This window comes from Bombyx mandarina, chromosome 19, assembly GCF_030267445.1.
Source record: "Bombyx mandarina strain Sakado chromosome 19, ASM3026744v2".
Lineage (NCBI taxonomy): Eukaryota > Metazoa > Arthropoda > Insecta > Lepidoptera > Bombycidae > Bombyx > Bombyx mandarina.
In genome coordinates, this window is record NC_143225.1 from 11,567,604 (window position 1) to 11,589,124 (window position 21,521).

At 36.1% G+C, this 21,521-nt stretch overlaps 2 protein-coding genes across 3 annotated transcripts in view; one reads left to right on the forward strand and one right to left on the reverse strand.

Moving 5' to 3' along the window:
- The window catches only part of LOC114252718 (zwei Ig domain protein zig-8), a 280,444-nt gene that overhangs the window by 70,139 nt on the left and 188,784 nt on the right, over window positions 1-21,521 (reverse strand). The window lies entirely within an intron of this gene.
- Window positions 2,717-7,978, forward strand: LOC114252707 (uncharacterized). Its single transcript, XM_028187305.2, has 2 exons — window positions 2,717-2,953; window positions 4,616-7,978. The coding sequence occupies exons 1-2, from the start codon at window positions 2,920-2,922 to the stop codon at window positions 7,327-7,329; spliced, it is 2,748 nt and encodes a 915-aa protein (XP_028043106.2). The 5' UTR covers window positions 2,717-2,919; the 3' UTR covers window positions 7,330-7,978.

Consider the following 21,521-nt stretch of genomic DNA (forward strand, 5'->3'; position numbering starts at 1 on the left):
GCGCCAAACCATAATGTGGCATAAGAGCAAGAAGAAGAAAATCGAATATGCACGTCTTGTGAAAGAAACAATTTTACGTAACGTAACAAAAAATAACAATTACTACAGCCCCAAGAATAAAGTTACGATTAATAAAATTAAGCTGATGGCCGGTAAAAATACAAGGGTAAAGTTGAATGGGGTAATTAACACGCAAATAGGCTTATTATAATTAATCATTGTGTAATTCGACCACATTTTAACTTTATGTTCAATTATGGTTTTTTAATGGGAGCCGGCTGATGAGCCCTCGGTCTGAGTTTCACGGTTATTATTTTAACTCTTTTATGTCCAGACTTTTATTAAATTTAGTTGGCGATAAAAGCAAGCAGTAAAAGTAGTTAGCACCTGCTATCAAGGTTCCTATAGATTAAGATCAAGCTAGTGGCAAGACATGTTGAAAAATCCGTTGCAGGATACCAAACGGGTCGGTCGGATTTTTCTATCCATAATTGCTCTGAAGCTCTTCTGACTAAAGTTTATGGGGTTGAAGACTAGCTGCGTTACGAAGGTCTTTCCAGTTTCATCAAGACAAGCAAACAGAAGGTCCCACCCAGGTGGAAAATATTTTCTAACTACTCTTTGAGTGACTCCAGAAGAGGTCTGACAGCTCAAGGGCAAGTGTTTTGCGAATGCATCTACCACTAATCGGAATTGCGACCCGCTTAGAAGATTCGGCAAGAAATATGAGTATAATGGCTTTGTGTTTTGGTAACTGCTACCAGTAGCGGCCAAAAGCACTTAAAGTGAATCGCTTCGATCCAACTCCCTGTGCATATTCATCCCATTTTCATCTCCGTTGATTACTAAAAAATTATCAATTTCCATTGTCCTAATAGTTTATTTATTGACGATTAATAGTTTACTGCCGTTTGTGTAAATAATTCTCCCTTTAATCCCATATTTTAATACCTAGTATTTTCCTACTCGTTTTTGAGGCATAGCGCTGTATTAAAACAGACCATTTGTAATACAGCGAAGTTAATCCAGTGCCAAAGAAATTCTATAACAACATTTACATACACTCGAGAAACTCACCCTCCTAACTCCTTCTCAGGCAGGCGGATATTTTTTATTGATTTACACTGATAATGGCAATTTTGATTTGTGTTCTACGAAACTCCTTTGGTTTTCTACATAGATTTTATTATAAATTAAAACATAAGTATTTTTCGAATATAAAGATTACTAAATAAAAGACTCAAATCGTTTTAACTTTCGCAGCTATCTACATTACAAACACGCACAATTGTTGGTTTTTTACCCCGATTTTTCCACATAATAGACTGGTCATGGCGCTTGCAAAAGCCCTGATATATCGAGCAGTCCCGTAAGAGCCCGTTACATAATATTGTTTTTGCACTTGCAGAGCCGAGAAGAAATTTTTGGGGTTCTTCGAGCAATTAGTACTGCAATATGTAAAAATACTCAAAGATTTAATTGGCTAAGTTACATAGACATACACAAGAAGAAGAAGAAACCGTTGTATTTACTGTCTTGATTAATACATTTTTCTGTAATACTATTAATAGGTACACATAATCAAAGTCGTTAGCCATATTCAGTATTTCAATATGCTCTAAACAATAAACGGCTTCTGTGTTATTTATCAAATAAATAAAGACTAAACTAGTTTATTTTAGGTGCTTTCGTACTTTTTTAAATTATTATATCATTATTCACAGCGCTGTTCGGATGCTGCATAACTGATAATAGTTTCCGGCGAACAAAACTATAGAGTAGTTCTTTTTTCCTAAATATTTTTGACATGAAATTAGAGAGTATTTAGAACAGGTTTTTATTATTTAAAAATCATTGATATTTCAATTGTATAATTAGTGCTTACTTTCATGAAACTCAGCTATTCATCATTTCCAAAAAAGTACACTGGTTTGGTAAAACTAAGCTCTAGAGCAAAGGTAGAGTTAGGATACCAATTTCTGGAATTACTTCCCAGATACGCCTAGTGGCGGTGTCTCATCATCATCATCATCATCCAGCTGTCATCCATTGCTAGACATAGGCCCGCCCCAATCCATCGAAACAATTTTTCAGCTCTCCTATTCCATTTTTTGTTGGCCACCCTTTGAAGGTCATCGCACCACCTAGCCAGGGTCCTCCTTCATTTGACGCTACGCGGTATCTACTCAGGAACCCGTCTACTCCAACGATCGTCGGCTCTACGGCATATATGTGCAACCCTGTGCCACTTAACCTCGCTAACTCTGTTAGCTATATCGACGACATTAGTTCTCTTTCGAGTAACCTCATTCCTGACTTTGTCCTTCAGGGAAACTCCGAGTATGTCTCTTTCCATGGTTTGTTGAGCTGACGGACTGTCCGCATTGTGAGTTTCCACGTCTCGACAGCAAAAGTCATAACCGGTAGGATGCCCTAATTGAAAAGGTTCGTTTTCAGATACTACGGAGTGTGCGACAAAAGGATGAAGAAAAAGGATGAAGAATGAAGAATGGGGGACGTACTTAGCCGGACGCTGTCCAACCCAGCTAGACCCTTCACTTAACTTCGGCTTAGCGGCGGTGTCTAGATTTCCAAAATTGCTTGTGGATCAGTTTCCGGTGTTTCTAATGCGTAAGTAACGTTACAATGATCGTGGTCTTCGATACCGCTTACTTATTAGATGTGCCACTTCAATGATAAATAAATAAAATATTTAAAATGCGATAAAAAATAAAAAAAACCATGTCTACTCCACGAATTTTGTTCTTTGACTTGAACCAAACAAAACAATTCATTTATTGTTCATAAACGCTGTGTCGTTTCGTGTGATAACATAATTACTTTAATAATATAAATAAATTGGTACCTTTAAGTGAATTTCAGTGAACATTAATTTCATTGTTTTAATTAAAAAAAAAAATGAATTTATGCAGTATACGCTTTCATTTACAATGTAAGTAAACTAAGATACATATCTAATTATTTGTAGTTAATTTTCGAATATGTGTTGAACTTTCCATTGGACGTACAAGTTCAAGGTCCATCTGATACTGAGTGGTTATCACAGTCCTTATCCTTAAGGTATCCCTAAGAATTAGGCCAAATGAGCAAAAATTAAAAGGCTAAGACAAACGGCGCTGTTCAGTAATTGCCCCTAAATTCTAATTAAACTGTTTTGCAAATCTTAATAGGTTAATTTTATTTTTTATATTGTCGTTATATCTAGACTTTTTTCGTAATACTGCGTACCGATAGACGAGCTCGAAGTCCATTATCCACATGAAGCGTTTGAACTCATGAATATCACAAGGTCCATCAGATCTTTGCATTAGATGCCTTTACCTCTAGCACTAGGAGCAGGCTTAGGAACCCCGCTAACTACTCCCCGAATCCTGAGCAGGAGCCAGTCACCGTCGACGCCCTAAGCACGTTCTTACGGATCCAAAAGATCCAATAACCCTTGCATTAGACACCTTTAGCTCTAAAACTAGGAGTAGGGACTCCGGTAACCGTACTCGTCGAATGGGCAATGAGTTCGACTTTGCATCAGCTCGTTGAGTATCCCGCCGGATCTTCTCAGCGGGTCGCGATTTCGATCCGGTAGTAGTTTAATTCGTGAAGCAGCTACTCTTAAGTTGTTAGGTCTCCTTTGGAGGCGCTTGGGTAACTGTTAGCTAATCCCACCCCTCCTGGCTGAGCCCTTTACGTCCACTTGTCCTGGTGAAACTGGAAAGGCCTCCAGGCGACAAGTAATCCATCAATCATAAAAAAAAAAATCACAAGGTCATCGTTGAAGTCTCCAATTCATTGTATAACGTCCAAACGCATAATAGCAGAAATATCAAACCATGTATACCACCTTCAAAGTACATAATAATTCAGTATTTTTATTTGTGAGCTTGTAAATGGAGATTAGCACAACAAATGTTGAAGCGCTCTAAAGTGGTCTCCCGTGATTTACTGCGGCAAAAGCCAAAAGCCGAAGCCTTGAGCCGAAACTCTGTCGTTTGTTCCAATTAAATCAGCTTCCAAAGAAATAAGCGGTTAATTTGTGGATTTTTTTCAGTAAAACATTTTAAAAGCCGACCCACGCTCGTGGGTATGAAATATTTGGACTTTGGCCTTATGAGTCAGGGCGTGGTGTCCATTTTGTATCTTATCAATGTTTAAAAATAAACTCACGTAACGCAAGCCTTGGAGGGAATAATTGTGAATTGTTTGCGGTAGACATGTGCCACTGGCATTGCTGACGTGCATGCGCAACGGTAACCACTTAGCATTGATTGGGCTGTATGCCTAGCTACAAGGGCAATTATAAAGAAATTGATCATTATTCATCATCATCATTATTCTCCTGCCCGGGGTCGGCGCAAAATGTTTTCTCCTTCCATACTCCTCTATCATATACCATTTCTTCGCTTTGTATATTTAGGCATAGCTTCTCTGTTTGTGATCATCACTACGGTCAGTTTTCGATTATTACGTTAAAATTATATTTTATTTGCAGCATACGTATTCACTAATAATTTACCACAAGTCGGTTCATTCGTTTTTTTTGATCCTAAAAATTAATTCTACTGAATGCGCTTTTGAACTGATTATTCTTTTCTTTCAGATGTTATAGTCCCCCTGTCGTTGTTTGTTACGACTGTAATGACGAACTGCGAGCTAGTGGATATCGTTTCGAATTGTCAGTACACTATTGTATGTCATCACCACGCCGGCCGTGCGTCCGTACCTCTATGCCGGGGCGAACAAAATATCACCTTCGTTGTAACTGACGCAAATACTCCTCTGGTGAATTTAAACTACTTCGGAGCTACTAACTTCGATGAGAGACTACGCTATTTAAAAGTTACCAACAGTACGTGGAGCGTTTTGTTCACGAATGCTTTCAAATACTTCTTGAACGTATTCCACGTGGACTTCGCCGGGAATAATATAAAAGAAATCAAGTCTGATGCCTTTGCCAATCTACCTAGACTAAGGTACCTTAATTTATCATCGAACTGTATATCCGTGATAGAGAACAGAGGCTTTAAAGTATCGGACGCGGGGAATGTTCTGGAAACGTTAGATTTATCGAATAATAGTCTAACTAATTTGTATGAGCACATATTCTATCCATTGATCAATTTGAAGTATTTATATTTACAGAGCAATTTGATACATTTTATCGATGACAGCGCCTTTTTGTATACAAAAAACGTTGTGATTTTGCATTTGGAAAATAATCTAATTAGTTCACTTAACATGACTCTCATACATTTAAAGGCGCTGACTGACCTGGATTTGTCACATAATGTTATGACTCATCTGAGCGGCTTCGAAATTAACAGACTGAATTCTTTGGTAAATTTAAACTTATCTCATAACCAATTGAGTACACTAGACTTTGACTGTTTCAGTAACGAATATAACATAAAGATAATCGATTTAAGTCATAATAAAATAAGGTCCACAATCGAAAACACCATGTTCACGAAGAACAAAAGGCTTGTGTTCTTAAATCTGTACAATAACTCCATTTCTACAATTCAAGATAATACGTTTGCGAATAGCTCGCTTGTGTACTTGAATTTGGAGAAAAATAATATTACCGGTGAGATTGGTCAGAACATGTTCACTGGCTTACAAAACATCATTACGAAATCTCTAGATTTATCCAGACAGAACATAACTGCTATCAACAAATATTCATTTTCAAAGATGTATTTACTGTTTTCTCTAAACGTGAGTCATAACAGAATTAGTTTAGTTGAACAAAAGAGTTTTGGGAATGCGTTGAATGTTCTAGATTTATCTTATAACAACATATCTAGCTTAGATTTTCTCAACGACAGCCTGTCCAACTTAACTGAGCTATATCTGAAAAATAATAGCATCCGCATTGTTAAAAAGAATGCTTTCCAAAACCAAATAACGCTTATAACTTTAGATTTGTCCGACAACAAAATTATACAAATAGAACAATACTCTTTACCGTTGAAAAAAATTCAGTACTTATTACTGTCGGGAAATTTCATTGGTGGCGTCATAAAAAATAATACTTTTAGTGGAGCTAAGTATTTAAGATTTTTGAATTTAAGCAATTTTAACATAACCACAGTAGACGATATGGCTTTTGTTGATCTCCCCGTTCTAGCAAGATTGAACTTATCTCACAATCAGATTGACAATTTCAAGCCAAACAATTTTCAGGGCATGGAAAATTTGTATAGTTTGGATATATCTAGCAACTGTCTCAATACCCTAGTATTAAATGGCACTAAATTGACAAATTTATTAGCATTCTTTTTGAACAACAACAATCTCACGAATATCTCCGAAATATTCCCCGGTAATTCTGGACGATCGGTCCACTATTTAGATATGTCTTTTAACAATATTTCCGACTTGACCGGGGTGAATAATGAAAAATTTCCAAACGTATCAGTATTACGTCTCGCACACAATCAATTATTTTCATTTAATAACGAGTACACGAATTCACTGACAACATTGGTCGATTTAGATTTGAGCTCGAACAGGTTGACAAACGTGCTACTGACGTATTTCAAAGCGCTTCTAAACGTCAACTTGAGCGATAATAACCTTACTTCAATAGACAGTTCAATGTTTCAAAATTCGGAATATTTAAAGGCGATTGATTTGAGTAACAATAAGATATCGACGGTGAAGCCTGGCACATTTCAGAGCATGAAAAACTTGAAACTGCTTAATTTATCATCGAACTATTTAACCGAATTACGCTATGGTAGTCTCAAAGGACTCCATAAAACAGAATTGTTGGATTTATCAAGGAACATGATTAGAAACCTGAGCGTTGATGTATTTCATGAATGTCTCAAGTTGGAGTCTCTGATTCTAGACTATAACCAAATAAAGACTTTTAATGTCCAAGAATTATTGGAAAATTATTTGTTGAATTTAAAAACTTTGAGTTTGGGTGGAAATCCTATTTCGTGCCGAGAGGTGAACCTAAATGTATATGCCGGCAGGAATAAACGGGTCGAGGTAACATCCTTAGATAAGATTTATCACGAGGATAATGTGCACGGCATTTTGTGCGGTGATTATTTGTTGTCAACAACTGTTGGCACTACTGTTGTTACAGTTCAGCAGACAACAGAATCGTTGACGTCAACATCCTCGATAGTTTTGATATGGTGCTGCATTTTAACCACTTTGTTAGTGCTGGTAGTTGTTTTCCTCTTTATAAAGAGAAAAAAAGTATATTCGGTAAATTTAAATAGATTTATAAACCCAATTAATATAAATGAATCTGAATTGGAAATGAACGGTTCTGAATATCAGAGCGACAATTAAAATTAAGTAATTGCAACTATTATAACATATAAGAAAACATATAACAGAACATAGCTGATAATGGCTCAACGAAAACTTGTCCAGATTTATTATTTTTGTGTTTGTCAAATAACAGTTAAATCCATAATATGTATTTTTATTATCTATGTTATGTTATCTATATGTTATTATATTATTAATATCTACATTATCTATTATGCTATTATCTATTTACCTACAATTGCAAGTGTTTTATATTTGTATAAAAAGATTCTGTTCCTTTTCACGGGTAGTTCTTTAAGTTTCAATCGAAGAATTCGTGAATAATTCAAACAGTGTATCGATATACGACCAAGGAACTACAACACGATGCGTATTTTTTGAACTTGGTAATTACTTTTATTCCGACATGATATATTTTGGGTATTTAGTTTGATGGTTAATGTTTTTAAAAACAATAAAAATATTGACCTGAATTAATACGAGACCCGATAATGGGCTCTATGGTTGCTATGGTAGCTTATGCTAGTAATGATTATGCTGTATTTGGCCAAATATATAACAAACGTGCTACATCAAAGGAATCGACAAAAATATCGTAATAGTCCGTAAGATATTATGTAAATTGTGTGATAACAGAAAGAGACGATATTCTCTTTGAAAAAAAAAAAAAAAAAAAAACAATTTACAGATTCTTCTACTCAATATAATATTATTTTGGGTGAATTAACTTTATAGAAAATTTTACGTTAAGCTAAATGCTAGCTAAAATAAATTAATAATATGAAGTTGGTTTTAAAATGCGCCTAAGGCAGTATTTTCTTCGGTTTCCGCCAGTCATAGACGTAATTAAAATTTATTTTGATAGTTTTATTTTGCGTTTTTTTACTATCATAATTTTCGTTTGCACAATATTCAGGTGTCGACGAATAACGCCTTAGTTAATAACGTCCGTGACCACGAAAAGTATAATAATATGAAGTATCTAAAAGGTTGTTAATAATAATAATATATAATAAATAAAATGCGGGAATAAAAAATGCGGGATTAAAAGTACCTTTATTATTATTATTTTTTTATTGCTTTGATGTGTCGACGAGCTCACAGCCCACCTGGTGTTAAGTGGTTACTGGAGCCCATAGACATCTACAACGTAAATGCGCCACACACCTTGAAATATAGTTCTAAGTTCTCAGTATAGTCACAACGGCTGCCCCACCCTTCAAACCGAAACGCATTACTACTTCACGGCAGAAATAGGCGGGGCGGTGGTACCTACCCGTGCGGACTCACAAGAGGTCCTACCACCAGTAATATTAATTATGTTTAAAGTAATGTTTTTAAATTGTATTTCGATTAAGACTTTGTCAATTCTCTTTGTTCTCTGGTAAAAAAATACATACTATGTATATATTTTATCTGTAGCATTTCTAGTTCGTACTGATACATAATTTAAGCACGTGTTACTTGTAACATGTTTGTAACATCCACCTTTTGATTGATTGATGTTAGAGCAAATGTTTATTGAAAATAAATAATTGTTTATTGGATTAATTAGTTGTTAGTTAAGATATTTTCTCATTATGTACGTTATTGCGTTCCGTAAAAATGTTGTGCGTTTTTTAAGGTTTTGTATGTAAAATTTATTTCACGATTTATTATTATTATTATTTTTCGACCAAAAAATGTAATTGTTAATAATAATAAATATTATGCTTTGTTTTGTTTGTTTCAATGTAATTATATAAACTAGAGGTCCCGCAGTAGTCGAAATACGACTGTAATTAATTGGAATTGTAAGTTTGTACATTATGATTCGACACTATTATGATTCTATTTTCAAAGAATTATACTTCTATAATCACAAACTTCGCCAAAACTACACTACAGAAAAATATTAATTAAGACAAACAATATTTAATCTATTCTCAATTTGACCACAGACGTCAAGAACAAAAGTTTGACAATAAATAAATAGTATGCATGCGTGTGTGCGTCAAATACATGGTATGTAGTGTGTGTAATGTTTTCTTTATTGACTTAATGTATCTTTTACGCATTATTTTAAAAAAAAATATTAGCATTGTGCACTTCTTCTCTATATTCTCTATAAGTGTGGAAAATTTTTCAATCTCTTGTATGTATTTGTCAACTATTGTGTCTTTAAAGTTATAAGCCAGTTAATCCATTTCATAACGCAATAAGCTTGATAAGCTATCTACCTATATATATTCAAACGTGAAGCAAAAACTTTGTATCCCTTTTTACGAAAATTGCGCAGACGGAGGAATATGATATTTTCGACACTTATAGAGGATATAGAGAAGAAGTGCACAATGCTAATATTTTTTAAAAATAATGCATTAATAATACATGAAATCAATAAAAAAAACATCACACACACCACTATGTATTTGACACACACACACATATATAAACTCTTTGTTTATTGTCAAACTATTATTGCTCTAAGCTTTTATTGTCTACTAGCTGATCCGGCAGACTTCGTAGTGCCTCAATCGATAACTAAAAGACACATCAAGGGGACACATCAAAGGAAAAACAAAATTGTTTGTTTTTATATAATTCCGAGCTTTTTTATATTTTTTCACCTTTTAAACCTTCCCTGGACTTCCACGAATAATTCAAGACTAAAATTAGCCAAATCGGTCAAGCCGTTTTCATGTTATGTCGTGACAACGGAAACCGGGTTTCATTTTTATATATTAGATTATTGCAGTCTGTGGTCAAGTTGAGAATATTTTTTTTTTTTTTTTTTTATTGCTTAGATGTGTGGACGAGCTCACAGCCCACCTGGTGTTAAGTGGTTACTGGAGCCCATAGACACCTACAACGTAAATGCGCCACACACCTTGAGATATAGTTCTAAGGTCTCAGTATAGTCACAACGGCTGCCCCACCCTTCAAACCGAAACGCATTACTGCTTCACGGCAGAAATAGGCGGGGCGGTGGTACCTACCCGTGCGGACTCACAAGAGGTCCTACCACCAGTAATTACGCAAATTATAATTTTGCGGGTTTGATTTTTATTGCACGATGTTATTCCTTCACCGTGGAAGTCAATCGTGAACATTTGCTGAGTACGTATTTCATTAGAAAAATTGGTACCCGCCAGCGGGATTCGAACACCGGTGCATCGCTCGATACGAATGCACCGGACGTCTTATCCTTTAGGCCACGACGACTTCAGGTTAATATTGTTTATTATTTGTCTATAGTGTAGTTTTGGCGAAATCTGTGATTATAGAAGTATAATAGTCTTTCACTATAGAACGACAATAATGTTTAAACTTATAATTTCAATTAATCATAGTCGAATTTCGACTACTGACCACTAGTTTCTTTAAATTAGCGATCGCTCCTTCGAACTGAACGCTCTGATCGCTTAGTAGAAATAAACATGACGCGACAATCCCTTTGTTTGAGGGCATATTTTATTATCATTTCGCTAATATTTTAGATTAAAACGAATATAGGCCACCTCTATTAGTTATTAAGACACGCAGAAGGAAACACAGCGATCATCAATCAAGTAGAATTTACGAGCAGTCACAATACCTTAGTGTAGTGGAATATTTTTGTTGTAACATAAGCACGGCGAAACGAAATGTTATTCTTAAAGGTTTTTGTACTTTTTTTCTATACCTTGTTAGATTTAGACAGTAATAGAATAAGAAAGCGCTCATATTTTCGCACACGAAGAACATCCTGAATGAAAACAAATTTAAAATAGACTCGTCATATCTCTAAAAGTCGTTTCTAGGAAGAAGTTATAAGAGTGAATTGAGGAGAATGAAAAATTCTCATGGCTATTTACGCCGAATCATCTTCCAGTCTTCGAAATCCATATATTGGACCTCGTGTGCCAACATCTGAACTATCAGTCTACCTACGGTAGTGAAATTGAAATTAACTTGCACAATCTACGTTACCCCAAAGTCGAAATAGATATTTACCAACTTAATACGGAACATAAACTAACCACAGTATTTAATAACGAACTCTCAGTCACATTCCAAAGAAATGTTTCTTGGGTCTTTCAAAGAGACAAAGTTTCGTCAAAGGACTTAAGAAATCCAAAGCCAACCGACCAAGCTTACAAGAACCTCGCACTTCAAGTCAGCTGCAACTAACGATAGGCGTTTCATTCTGGCTCTTGTAGGAGATAGACTAATTTTGCTGTGTTTGGGTATCTAAAGTTAACGAATACAGTATTAGATACCTCTGATTTTTATATCTAGAAGGTTCAGTCTAGGAAATCATTCTGCTACTGGTGGTGGTAGGGCGTCTTGTGAGCACTAAGTGCTTGTGAGCTTGTGCTCTCAAGCTTGTTGTTACTTGTGTAAGTACCAGGCTGGAAGGTATACCCTATATACATGAGCACTCAGTGCTCACAAGTAAGTACCAGGTTGGAAGGTATACCCAACGCTATACCCTACCCTACCCTACGGTATACGGAAAAGGTATAACATGGCCGTTTAATCGTATTCACGAATCACAGTTACAGACACACAACAGCTTGGAATAGATTTTGGTCCACGTAATTCGATATCGGTCCAGTTATCTTCGTAAGGTATGTTTTTAAAGGTGTTAGGGAGTTTTGTAAACCCACACGAGCTGTTACTACCGCTCCATCTATTCTTATCGCAGATTTGCTTTTGAAGGGCGAGACAAGTCACGCTATACAATTGAGATTTATAATTAATGTCCCAAGTCTATAAACTCCGGCTAACATCAAGGGGACATGAAAAGGTTTATCAATTTGGGCAATAAATAAATAAACAGATCGCGTACATTGTCCGTTGTCTAACAGTTATCAGCGTTCTTATTTCGTACGCCCAAAGGTCATTTCGGATCCTCCCGATCCCCTAACGGTGCTTAGGTAGATAGATTCTGCGAAGCACGGCTGTTGCTTGGGTTCGTGTTAGCAACAACGTCAGGTTTAAGCCCCGTGAGCTCACCTACTCGCCCGGTGACACTGATATGGTCTTTCAAGATCATCAGCTTAGGTCGGAAATAAATACGCGTGATAGTCACGCGTTCGCCTATAAGTTTGCAGCTACGACATCAATCCAACTCAACCTTCAAAGGTGGGCGTTAAAATTGAACTCTACGTACTCTTAATTAAGCCCTCAAAATTGCATAATGTAAACCTAATTAAATTACAGCCCAGAATACCGCTTGGGGAAAACGATTTTGCGCAGATAAAATTCATTACCGGTTTTTCAGTGGAAACTACAACCGCCGTACGCTGGTGCCCGCGATCAAATTTTAATAATGGAAGCCGGATTTCCGGTATAATTTCGAGATTTCACCGTTACAGATTAGAAACTTTGATGGAATTAATTTTCTCAGTTTAAAAACTCTCGAGGCTGCTTGAGCTAATTGGACATTGATGCAGAAATCGACGTTAGTTAATTAACAAAATTTCTTGATGTTTCGAAGTTTATTTTCTTGGCTATTTTCTAATTCATGTAATTCGATAATAACAGAATATTATTATTCTTATCGTGTCGAGTTCAGACATAAACACTTTGATAATCATTAAAAAGTTTTTTTGAAAAGTAAAATTTTAATAGTATAAAATATTAATTAAAAAATCATCCTAACAGCAAAAGAATTTTATACAATCAGGGACTATGTATTTTAATTGTATGTATTGTACTATGTATTGTAATATATTATCCACAGCTAATTAGTTTGTATAGATCTTTGCCCATTACTCAATGAAACGGACTAGTTTCTTTTAGTTCTCGTCAACCTTAAGATCTGTGTTTAGTAAAAAATTAACGTTTTATGAATTGCAATGGATATGCCAGTACTTTGAAAGATGTTCATGTTTTCTCTCACTCAGTTTCATGTAGATTCTTCTGTAATGAGACTGCATTCCGAATCTGTAGTAAAAATAGTGAATATGTGGCTATCTATATATTACTACGTAAAGCAAAAACTTTGTATCCCTTTTTACGAAAATTGCGCGGACGGAGGAGTATGAAATTTCCCACACTTATAGAGAATATCGAGAAGGAGTGCAGAATGTTAATATTTTTTTAAAGTTATGAATTTATAATACATAGCGACCCGCCCTCGCTTCGCTTCGGAAACATTAAAACACACATGAAAAAAAAAAAAAAAAAAAAAAAAAAAAAAAAAAAAAAAAAAAAAAAAAAAAAAAAAGTAGCCTATGTTCATCAGGGACAATGTCGGCTTCTAATGGAAAAAGAATTTTTCAAATCGGTCCAGTAGTTTCGGAGCCTATTCGAAACAAACAAACAAACAAATCTTTCCTCTTTATAATATTAGTATAGATTAAATCAATAAATAAAAATTACACACACTACCATGTATTTGACACACACACTTAAACTCTTTGTTTATCGTCATACCTAGTTAATATACTAGTCAAATGTCAAACTTTTGTTATTGCATAAAGTCTGCGGTCAAATTAACAATAGGTTAAATTAAATCTTTAATAGTATTTGTCTATGGTTGTAGTCTTGGCGAAATCTGTGATTATAGAAGTATAATAGTTTTTGATAACAGAACTTTAATAATGTCCAAACTTATAATTTAGATTAATTATAGTCGAAATTTGACTATTGCGGGACCACTAGTAAGAATAAGTATATCATGTTTTATAATAAAGTAATGGTATTTCAGTAAAGGTGCCGCGCAAAGTTCTGCCTTAGACAGATCATAATATTTCGCAACAATAACAATGAAGACAAAGTTTATACAGGCGCTAGGACGTAATGGTGACGTAAGCATCTCTTGTTACTGATAGGCAATCATACACATGGCTTGAAGAATAACTTTTATACAGTAAAATTGACACTTTTTCATTGCTTATATGAGTGGAACAGCTTACGGCCCGGTAATATCTGGTATACCTATATGGTATTAAGTGGTTATCGGAGCCTATAGATACCATGATGTAAATGTCACTATCCACCTTGAGACATGATCAAAGAGTCTGTTTTATAATGCAATGGCTGTCCCGCAAAACAAACCGAAACGCATTACTGCCTCGCGGCGGGCTGGTGATACCTACCCATGTGAGCTCACAAGATGTCTGGCCACGAGGATACAGTATCTGCTACGGATTCGATGTTAATATTTCGATGTGATATTTTTTCAAAAATTACGTACTAAGCCTTTATATAATAGAGATTCTGTGAGCTGAAGAAAACCGAAAAAGTAATAGTTAGGCAATCATTCCTTTTCCAAACACGTTTTCATACATAATGTAGGTGGGAGCTGAGTTAATGTTTCAATAATCACAAACATGTACTCGGTAATATTTGGATACACTGAATTACTAAGCTTTTCGACATCTGGCGAAGGTTTTTTTATGGGTGGACGAGCCCATAGACATCAAGCTTATTGACGCCGCTGCTCATCTTGTGACATAAGTTTTAAGTTTCAGTTATTACAGTACAACAACTGCCCCACCTTTCGAACCGCAATGCATTACTGTTTCAAGGCAGAATTAGACAGGAACCCGTACGGGCTCATAAGACGTCCTACAGCAGCTTTTTTTGGATTACTATGAATTCATCACAGTCACAATTTCGTCGTCCAATTTCAGACAAGAGATCAAAATCTTGATCGCATTACGTTAGCCATTAATAATATAGAAATTAGTTTTGATTTTATTAATTAGCTTGTAAAACTCGGTCACGCTTCGCTGTGACTACAACTAAAGTAAGAGTTTTTTTTCGGGAAATATCAAAAGATTACATCGGACAATTTAGGTTTTTCTAATTATTTCTGGTGGTAGGATCTCTTGTGAGTCCGCACGGGTAGGTACCACCATCCCATCTATTTCTGCCGTAAAGTAGTAATGCGTTTCGGTTTGAAGGGCGGGGCAGCCGTTGTAACTATACTGAGACCTTAGAACTTATATCTCAAGGTGGGTGGCGCATTTACGTTGTAGATGTCTATGGGCTCCGGTAACCACTTACATAAGCAATAAAAAAAACTAAATATATATATAACATATATATATATATATATGTTATTCCCGCATTGTTGTCTAGCTCCCCAAAAATCGAACTAAATGATGAGGAATCATAGATCGCGTCTACATGTTAGGCCGCCAAGACTGAATTCCGGTTTATGTCACTCTAAGTAATTGGTTGAGATGATCCCTTCATCTCATTTTGACAATTTATCTTAACTAACCGGAACTATTGTGTTTCCAGTGATATTTTTGTCACGTACCGACAGGCTTAAGACTGAACCCCTCTGCTCAGTGTTTTCTCAATGACGTATCCTTCCTCAAAGGCGGTTCGAAAAGTCTTGAGCGATTTGCAGTGGTTTCAATGTGCTAATGAAATACTCACCATCAGATGTGACGTATGCTCGCCAACCTTTTTTTTTCTTCGATGAGTTGGCGTGCTCACGGCCCACCTGGTGTTAAGTGGTTACCTGAGCCCATAGACATCTACAACGTAAATGCTGCCACCTTGAGATATGAGTTCTAAGATATATTATAGTTAATACGGCTGCTCTACCCTTCAAACCGAAACGCATTATTGCTTCACGGCTGAAATAGGCAATGTGGTGGTACTTACAAGACGTTTTATCATTAGTAAATCTACCTCCAAAAGGAATCAAATAACTTTAACTAGCTCTTTGATCTGTGGCTAGGGACTGTACCATGGCTTTCGCGCTCTACACTCCACTCGAGTTAATTTTCCTGAAGGATATTTGGCTAAGAGTAAATCCTAGTTTAGGACCTTTAAGTATAATGATTAACGTCTAATGATGGGAATTCGGATGCCTCTCAACTAAATATTATTGTAGGATTGGTAAGAAAGGAATGTATAAAAAGAGTGTGGAAAGGAGCGTTAAAATGTGAGTAAGAGAAAATGGTGATAAAGGGAAATGAGAATGACAGACAGAATGACAGAGAAAAGGGAGATGACGAAGACGGTAAAATGCGCAAGACGTAAAAAAGGTATCAATTAACTTTTAATTATTATAATACAGAAGATTTGAGGAGATGTTCCAAAAAGGAATTATTTTATTTTGTCTGCCACGATCCCAATTCTAAATTATAGTTAATATCATTTTAATTTAGAATTTATTGCTAGTTACACAATATAAATTATGTTTCAAATGGCCAGCGTTGGAAAATGGTAACTTCATTGGCTACCATCACCACAGTCACTAAGCATCCACTGTTGAACAGATATATCTCTCGTGCAGTCCAGAGACCAATGGAATAGAACACTTATGTGAATTTTATCAAATAAAATTGTGAGATTTATGAGAAAAAAGATTTTCCTTTACGAATAAAAAAGTCAACACATTTTAAAACTTGAATTAAAAGTACAAGTGAAATAAAATAAATACATGAGATTTTCGCAGAAAACTTAGATTATTTCAAAGATACTTTTCGAGTTACAATCCATTCGGTCAGTTAAACATTAGGTTTCTTTGAAAATTACGGCAAAGTTTATAAAACTTTGTAAGCTTCGTTTAAAGGTCATGTTTTTGTGTGAGCCACCTGATTTACGGTTTCCTTTGAAATGCAAAACTCACATTTAAGTTATTTGTGTATCTAAGTTTTTTCGGTGAAGCATTAGTGAAAAGCCAAAAAAAATATGTGTCCAGTTCTTAGAAAATTCGGTGAAGGCCAGGTAATCTGAGGAGGCACGTAGACACCGGGCTACGGAAACCAATACATTTTCATAAATACGGCGGCAGGTGACCGTTCTTTTAATACTTCTACTAATTCTACTTCTTGATTTTGACATCTCCTGATATTGAATTGATTCTATCTAGTGTTAAGAATAGCACTACATTTGACACACGTCAAATACATGATAGTGTGTGTAATGTTTTTATTTATTGATTATGTATTGATGTATGTATGATTTATGTATTATTAATGCACAATTTAAATAAATTATTAGCATCCTGCACTCCTTCTCTAAATTCTCTATAAGTGTGAAAAATTTCATACTCCTTCGTCCGCGCAATTTTCGTAAAAAGGGGTACAAAGTTTTTGCTTCACGTATTAATATATAGATGTAATGCAATCTTCCAAATAAATACTGTCATATAGGTTATTGTATTATCCAGTATACTGTTGAATTAGCCAATAAAAACAATATATGGATAACGCCCCAGCTTTATATCTTTGGTTTATAGTGCACAGTGCGACTAGTTCTTTGGCCGAGTGCCCATCGCACGCAAGTCTGAGCGAGTTGGAAGTCCGGATTTATCGTTTATTCCAGCATCACGGTCGATTTGTTCCGAAAATTTATTGAGATGAATTCGTTAGTGCTCACCGAGGAGACCTATCTTACATCCAACGGTGAATTTTATCTGAAATCCATGATATATTACTTGCATAATGGCGTTTTATTTTAATAACAATTATAAAATCAAATCATTCGCTAATCCCGCCTAGTTCTGTAGCCAAGCAGTCCCCCATTCTTGGTTGGAAAGTGCAATGGAGGTTATAAAGCATAATTGAGACTGCGCTCTGATCATCTTGTAGACGTATTATATTAGCTAGAACACAAACAGTGTCGCCGAAAGGGGAATAATAATCTTGGATGTACGGTGGCTACTCATGATTAGTTGAGTCACAAAGTCGCTATAGAGTTTTCTAAACATTACACAAAATTGAATTGATTACATTACATGAATACAAATGCATTAAGATTTTTATTCGCGCCTTATCGATACTGGTGGTAGAACGTCTTGTAAGTTCACACGGGTAGGTACCACCACCCTGCCTATTTCTGCCGTTAAGCAGTAATGCGTTTCGGTTTGAAGGATGGGGCAGTCGTTGTACTGTAAAAACTAAGACCTTAGAATTCATATCTCAAGATAGGTAGCGCCATTTACTTTGTAGACGTCTATGGGATCCGGTAACCACTTAACATCAGGTGGGCCGTGAGCTCGTTCACCCTTCTAAGCAATAAAAAAAAAAATACCATATTATTATTTTGGCTTCAGATACCTTCCATCGGCACATGTATTTACCTCTTTCTTTAGTAAGACGGCCATTGCACAATACAGTTAAGATCCCAACCTCACATCAGCGATGTTTATTTACCGAGTACACTAAAAACAAATATAAAAACTCCAAAGAGTATCTCAAGCATAAACGGATGTAATTTGAATTCAAAGAATCTGTGTTATGTACAAGAAAAGCCAATATACCGGAAAGGTTCACGAAGAATATTCATCTCCGTTATTTACAAAATTGAATTGATATATATTTTTTATCTCATATTCGGGCCGTGTATAATTCGAATTTTCTCTTGTTAGGTTCCATTCTGCTTGTCACTGAGAAATATATGTCTTATGTTAATGTACATTTTGTACACGGCTTCGCATTGGGAAACCAAAGCGAATACGAAGGTTGAAACAAAGTATCGAAGACCGTGACTGAGACAATAAAATTCACTTATAACAAATGGCGCAAAAGCCATCTTATAGAGAGTAGACAGTATGTCAATTTTCTAAGTACGTACTTCCATTAATTGCATAGAAAACGTCTCTTGTTGAATAAAATATTGTGTCGAAAATCATTAGACGGTCTGCCATTGTGGGTGTTTTAAAGAGGTAGGAAGCGGTTTGGGCGTGGTCCGCCATTACTGATTCATTGACAGTTGTGTGGGATGCATGAGTGGGGTGCTGCGTCGATTGCAGCAGCTTATTAGTACCATTCAGCACATCGCTAACTCTCCGACACGTCGGGCTGTCTCGCTGCATAATGGCTTTGCATACAGGGAATTTCAGCGATTCTAAACGATAAGATTTTTCCATAAAGAGCGTTGTAAAAAATATTAAAATAACTAAAAAAGCCACCTGGTGGGGGGTAGGGAGACTAATGATCGACCGTAGCGACGCCTGCTGGAGTGGGCTCTAACTAAAGCATAAATAAAAATAAGAGTTGCGCATCTATCTCGAATATTAAGTGTATAATCTACTACTACTATACTACTATCTAAGGGCTTTACTAGCTTGTTCTCCGGAAACGAATGTATTCCATGATGATTTGTAGTGATTTGTAGCTGTTGCAAGCTGTTTTTTTTATTGCTTAGATGGTTGGACGAGCTCACAGCCCACTTGGTGTTAAATGATTATTGGAGCCTATAACATCTACAATGTAAATTCCACCATCCCTCTTGAGATATGAGTTCTAAGGTCTCAGTATAGTTACAATGGCCGCCCCAGCCTTCAAACCGAAACGTATTACTGCTTCATGGCAGAAATAGGCAGGGCGGTGGTACATACCCGTACGGACTCACAAGGCGTCCTACCACCAGTAATTACGCAAATTATAATTTTGCGAGTTTGATTTTTATTACACGATGTCATTCCTTCAACAAGACAATCGTGAACATTGATAGATAACTAAGTATTTCATTAGAAAAATTGGAACACCAGTGCATCGCTAGACACGAATGCACCGGACGTCTTATCCTTTAGGCCACGGCGACTTCATAAGCTTCAGACGGCTACTTAAGTTACCATTAATACCGTACAAATGTTTTAGTACTATCGTTAGTTTGCAAAAAGACTAAAGTAAATAAATAAATATACTATTTAAGTTCCGATTTGAAGAGCAATCGTAGTGCTATAGTTAATCCTGACATCATGTCTTAAGATGGGTGGCGATAATGTTCTTTATGGGCGGCCATGATCAATGGGCAATCTGGTAAGCTGATCTCGTTTAACACGCAATAAAAATAAATAAATAAAACAACTTACCTTATCATGCCAACCGGAAATTAGCTTCATCAGTTTTACAGCTATAAATCAACAAATCTCAGTCGCACTACCGTTCCTGACATTACGATACAAATTATCGAGTTATACGAACAAGTCACGCGATGTGACTTGTGTGTGAGTTGTGTGTGAGTTGCGACGTGAAATATTATAGTTTATTGTGAAGAGAAACGGTAGTACATGGCCGTTCGTCATAGCAAAACGCAGCGCTTTAGTTTGGTTGCCGACAAATTCACTGAATTATAGGCGAATTATAGGCAAAATGAATTACGTGATTTTGGCTTCGTCATACCTTTTTTTTTTTTTTTTTTTTTTTTTTTTTTTTTTTTTTTTTTTTTTTTTTTTTTTTTTTTTTTTTTTTTTTTTTTTATTATTTAGCTTAAGCTTATTTATTATTTATTATTATATTAAGCTTGTTCAATCAAGCACTAATAACCTAGTTTTATTTTATTTATAATTTTAAGTTATAATACGACGGTAACTTCGTTGTATAACAATGCTACAGGTAGTTTTTTACTGGTGGTAGGACCTCTTGTGAGTCCGCGCGGGTAGGTACCACCACCCTGCCTATTTCTGCCGTGAAGCAGTAATGCGTTTCGGTTTGAAGGGCGGGGCAGCCGTTGTAACTATACTTGAGACCTTAGAACTTATATCTCAAAGTGGAAGGCGCATTTACGTTGTAGATGTCTATGGGCTCCAGTAACCACTTAACACCAGATGGGCTGTGAGTCCACCCATCTAAGCAATAAAAAAAAAACATGGACATTAATAGAGGGCACAGCCAAGCCGCTCTTTATTATCGAAGACTCTTCTCAAATCTCTTTCGAAGAAGGATGTACCGTAGCGCTCAGAAAACACCGGGAAGGGGAGTTCTTTCCAAAGGCGGATGGTGCGTGGCAAAAGAGATCTCTGAAAGCCTAGTATAGATAAGTGCAGCTATTCTAGACGAGTTCTGATCTGGTAGTGTCCGGTCCGATGGTATGATGATAAGAAGTATCAAGTACAAAGCATAAAGAAAACTATAGTTGTTCCGTAGGCCAGAAATGCATTCATAGGGTGCTGGAATTCTTCGGACATATTGCTCGTAAAAAGGGTCACAATCTAGAAAAGCTGATGGTGACAGGAAAGATCGATGGCAAACGTCCCAGAGGAGGCATTCCCACGAGATGGTCGGACCAAATACGATCTTCTCTGAACATCAACTTTCACAATGCCCTTCATGAAGCTAAGGATCGCAGCGGATGGAAATAAATCGTACGGGAGAAACTGATGCAGCGGGGGAGTCACAACCCTCAGTAATGAGGAAAACGACGCGAGGAGGATAGCTAGAAATAACCAATAATAAAGGCATATTAAGAATACATATGTAGTCTAGGTTTTTATAATAACTAATTGGAAGAGCATCCTTCGTTTAGTGAATTTGTACACAGAA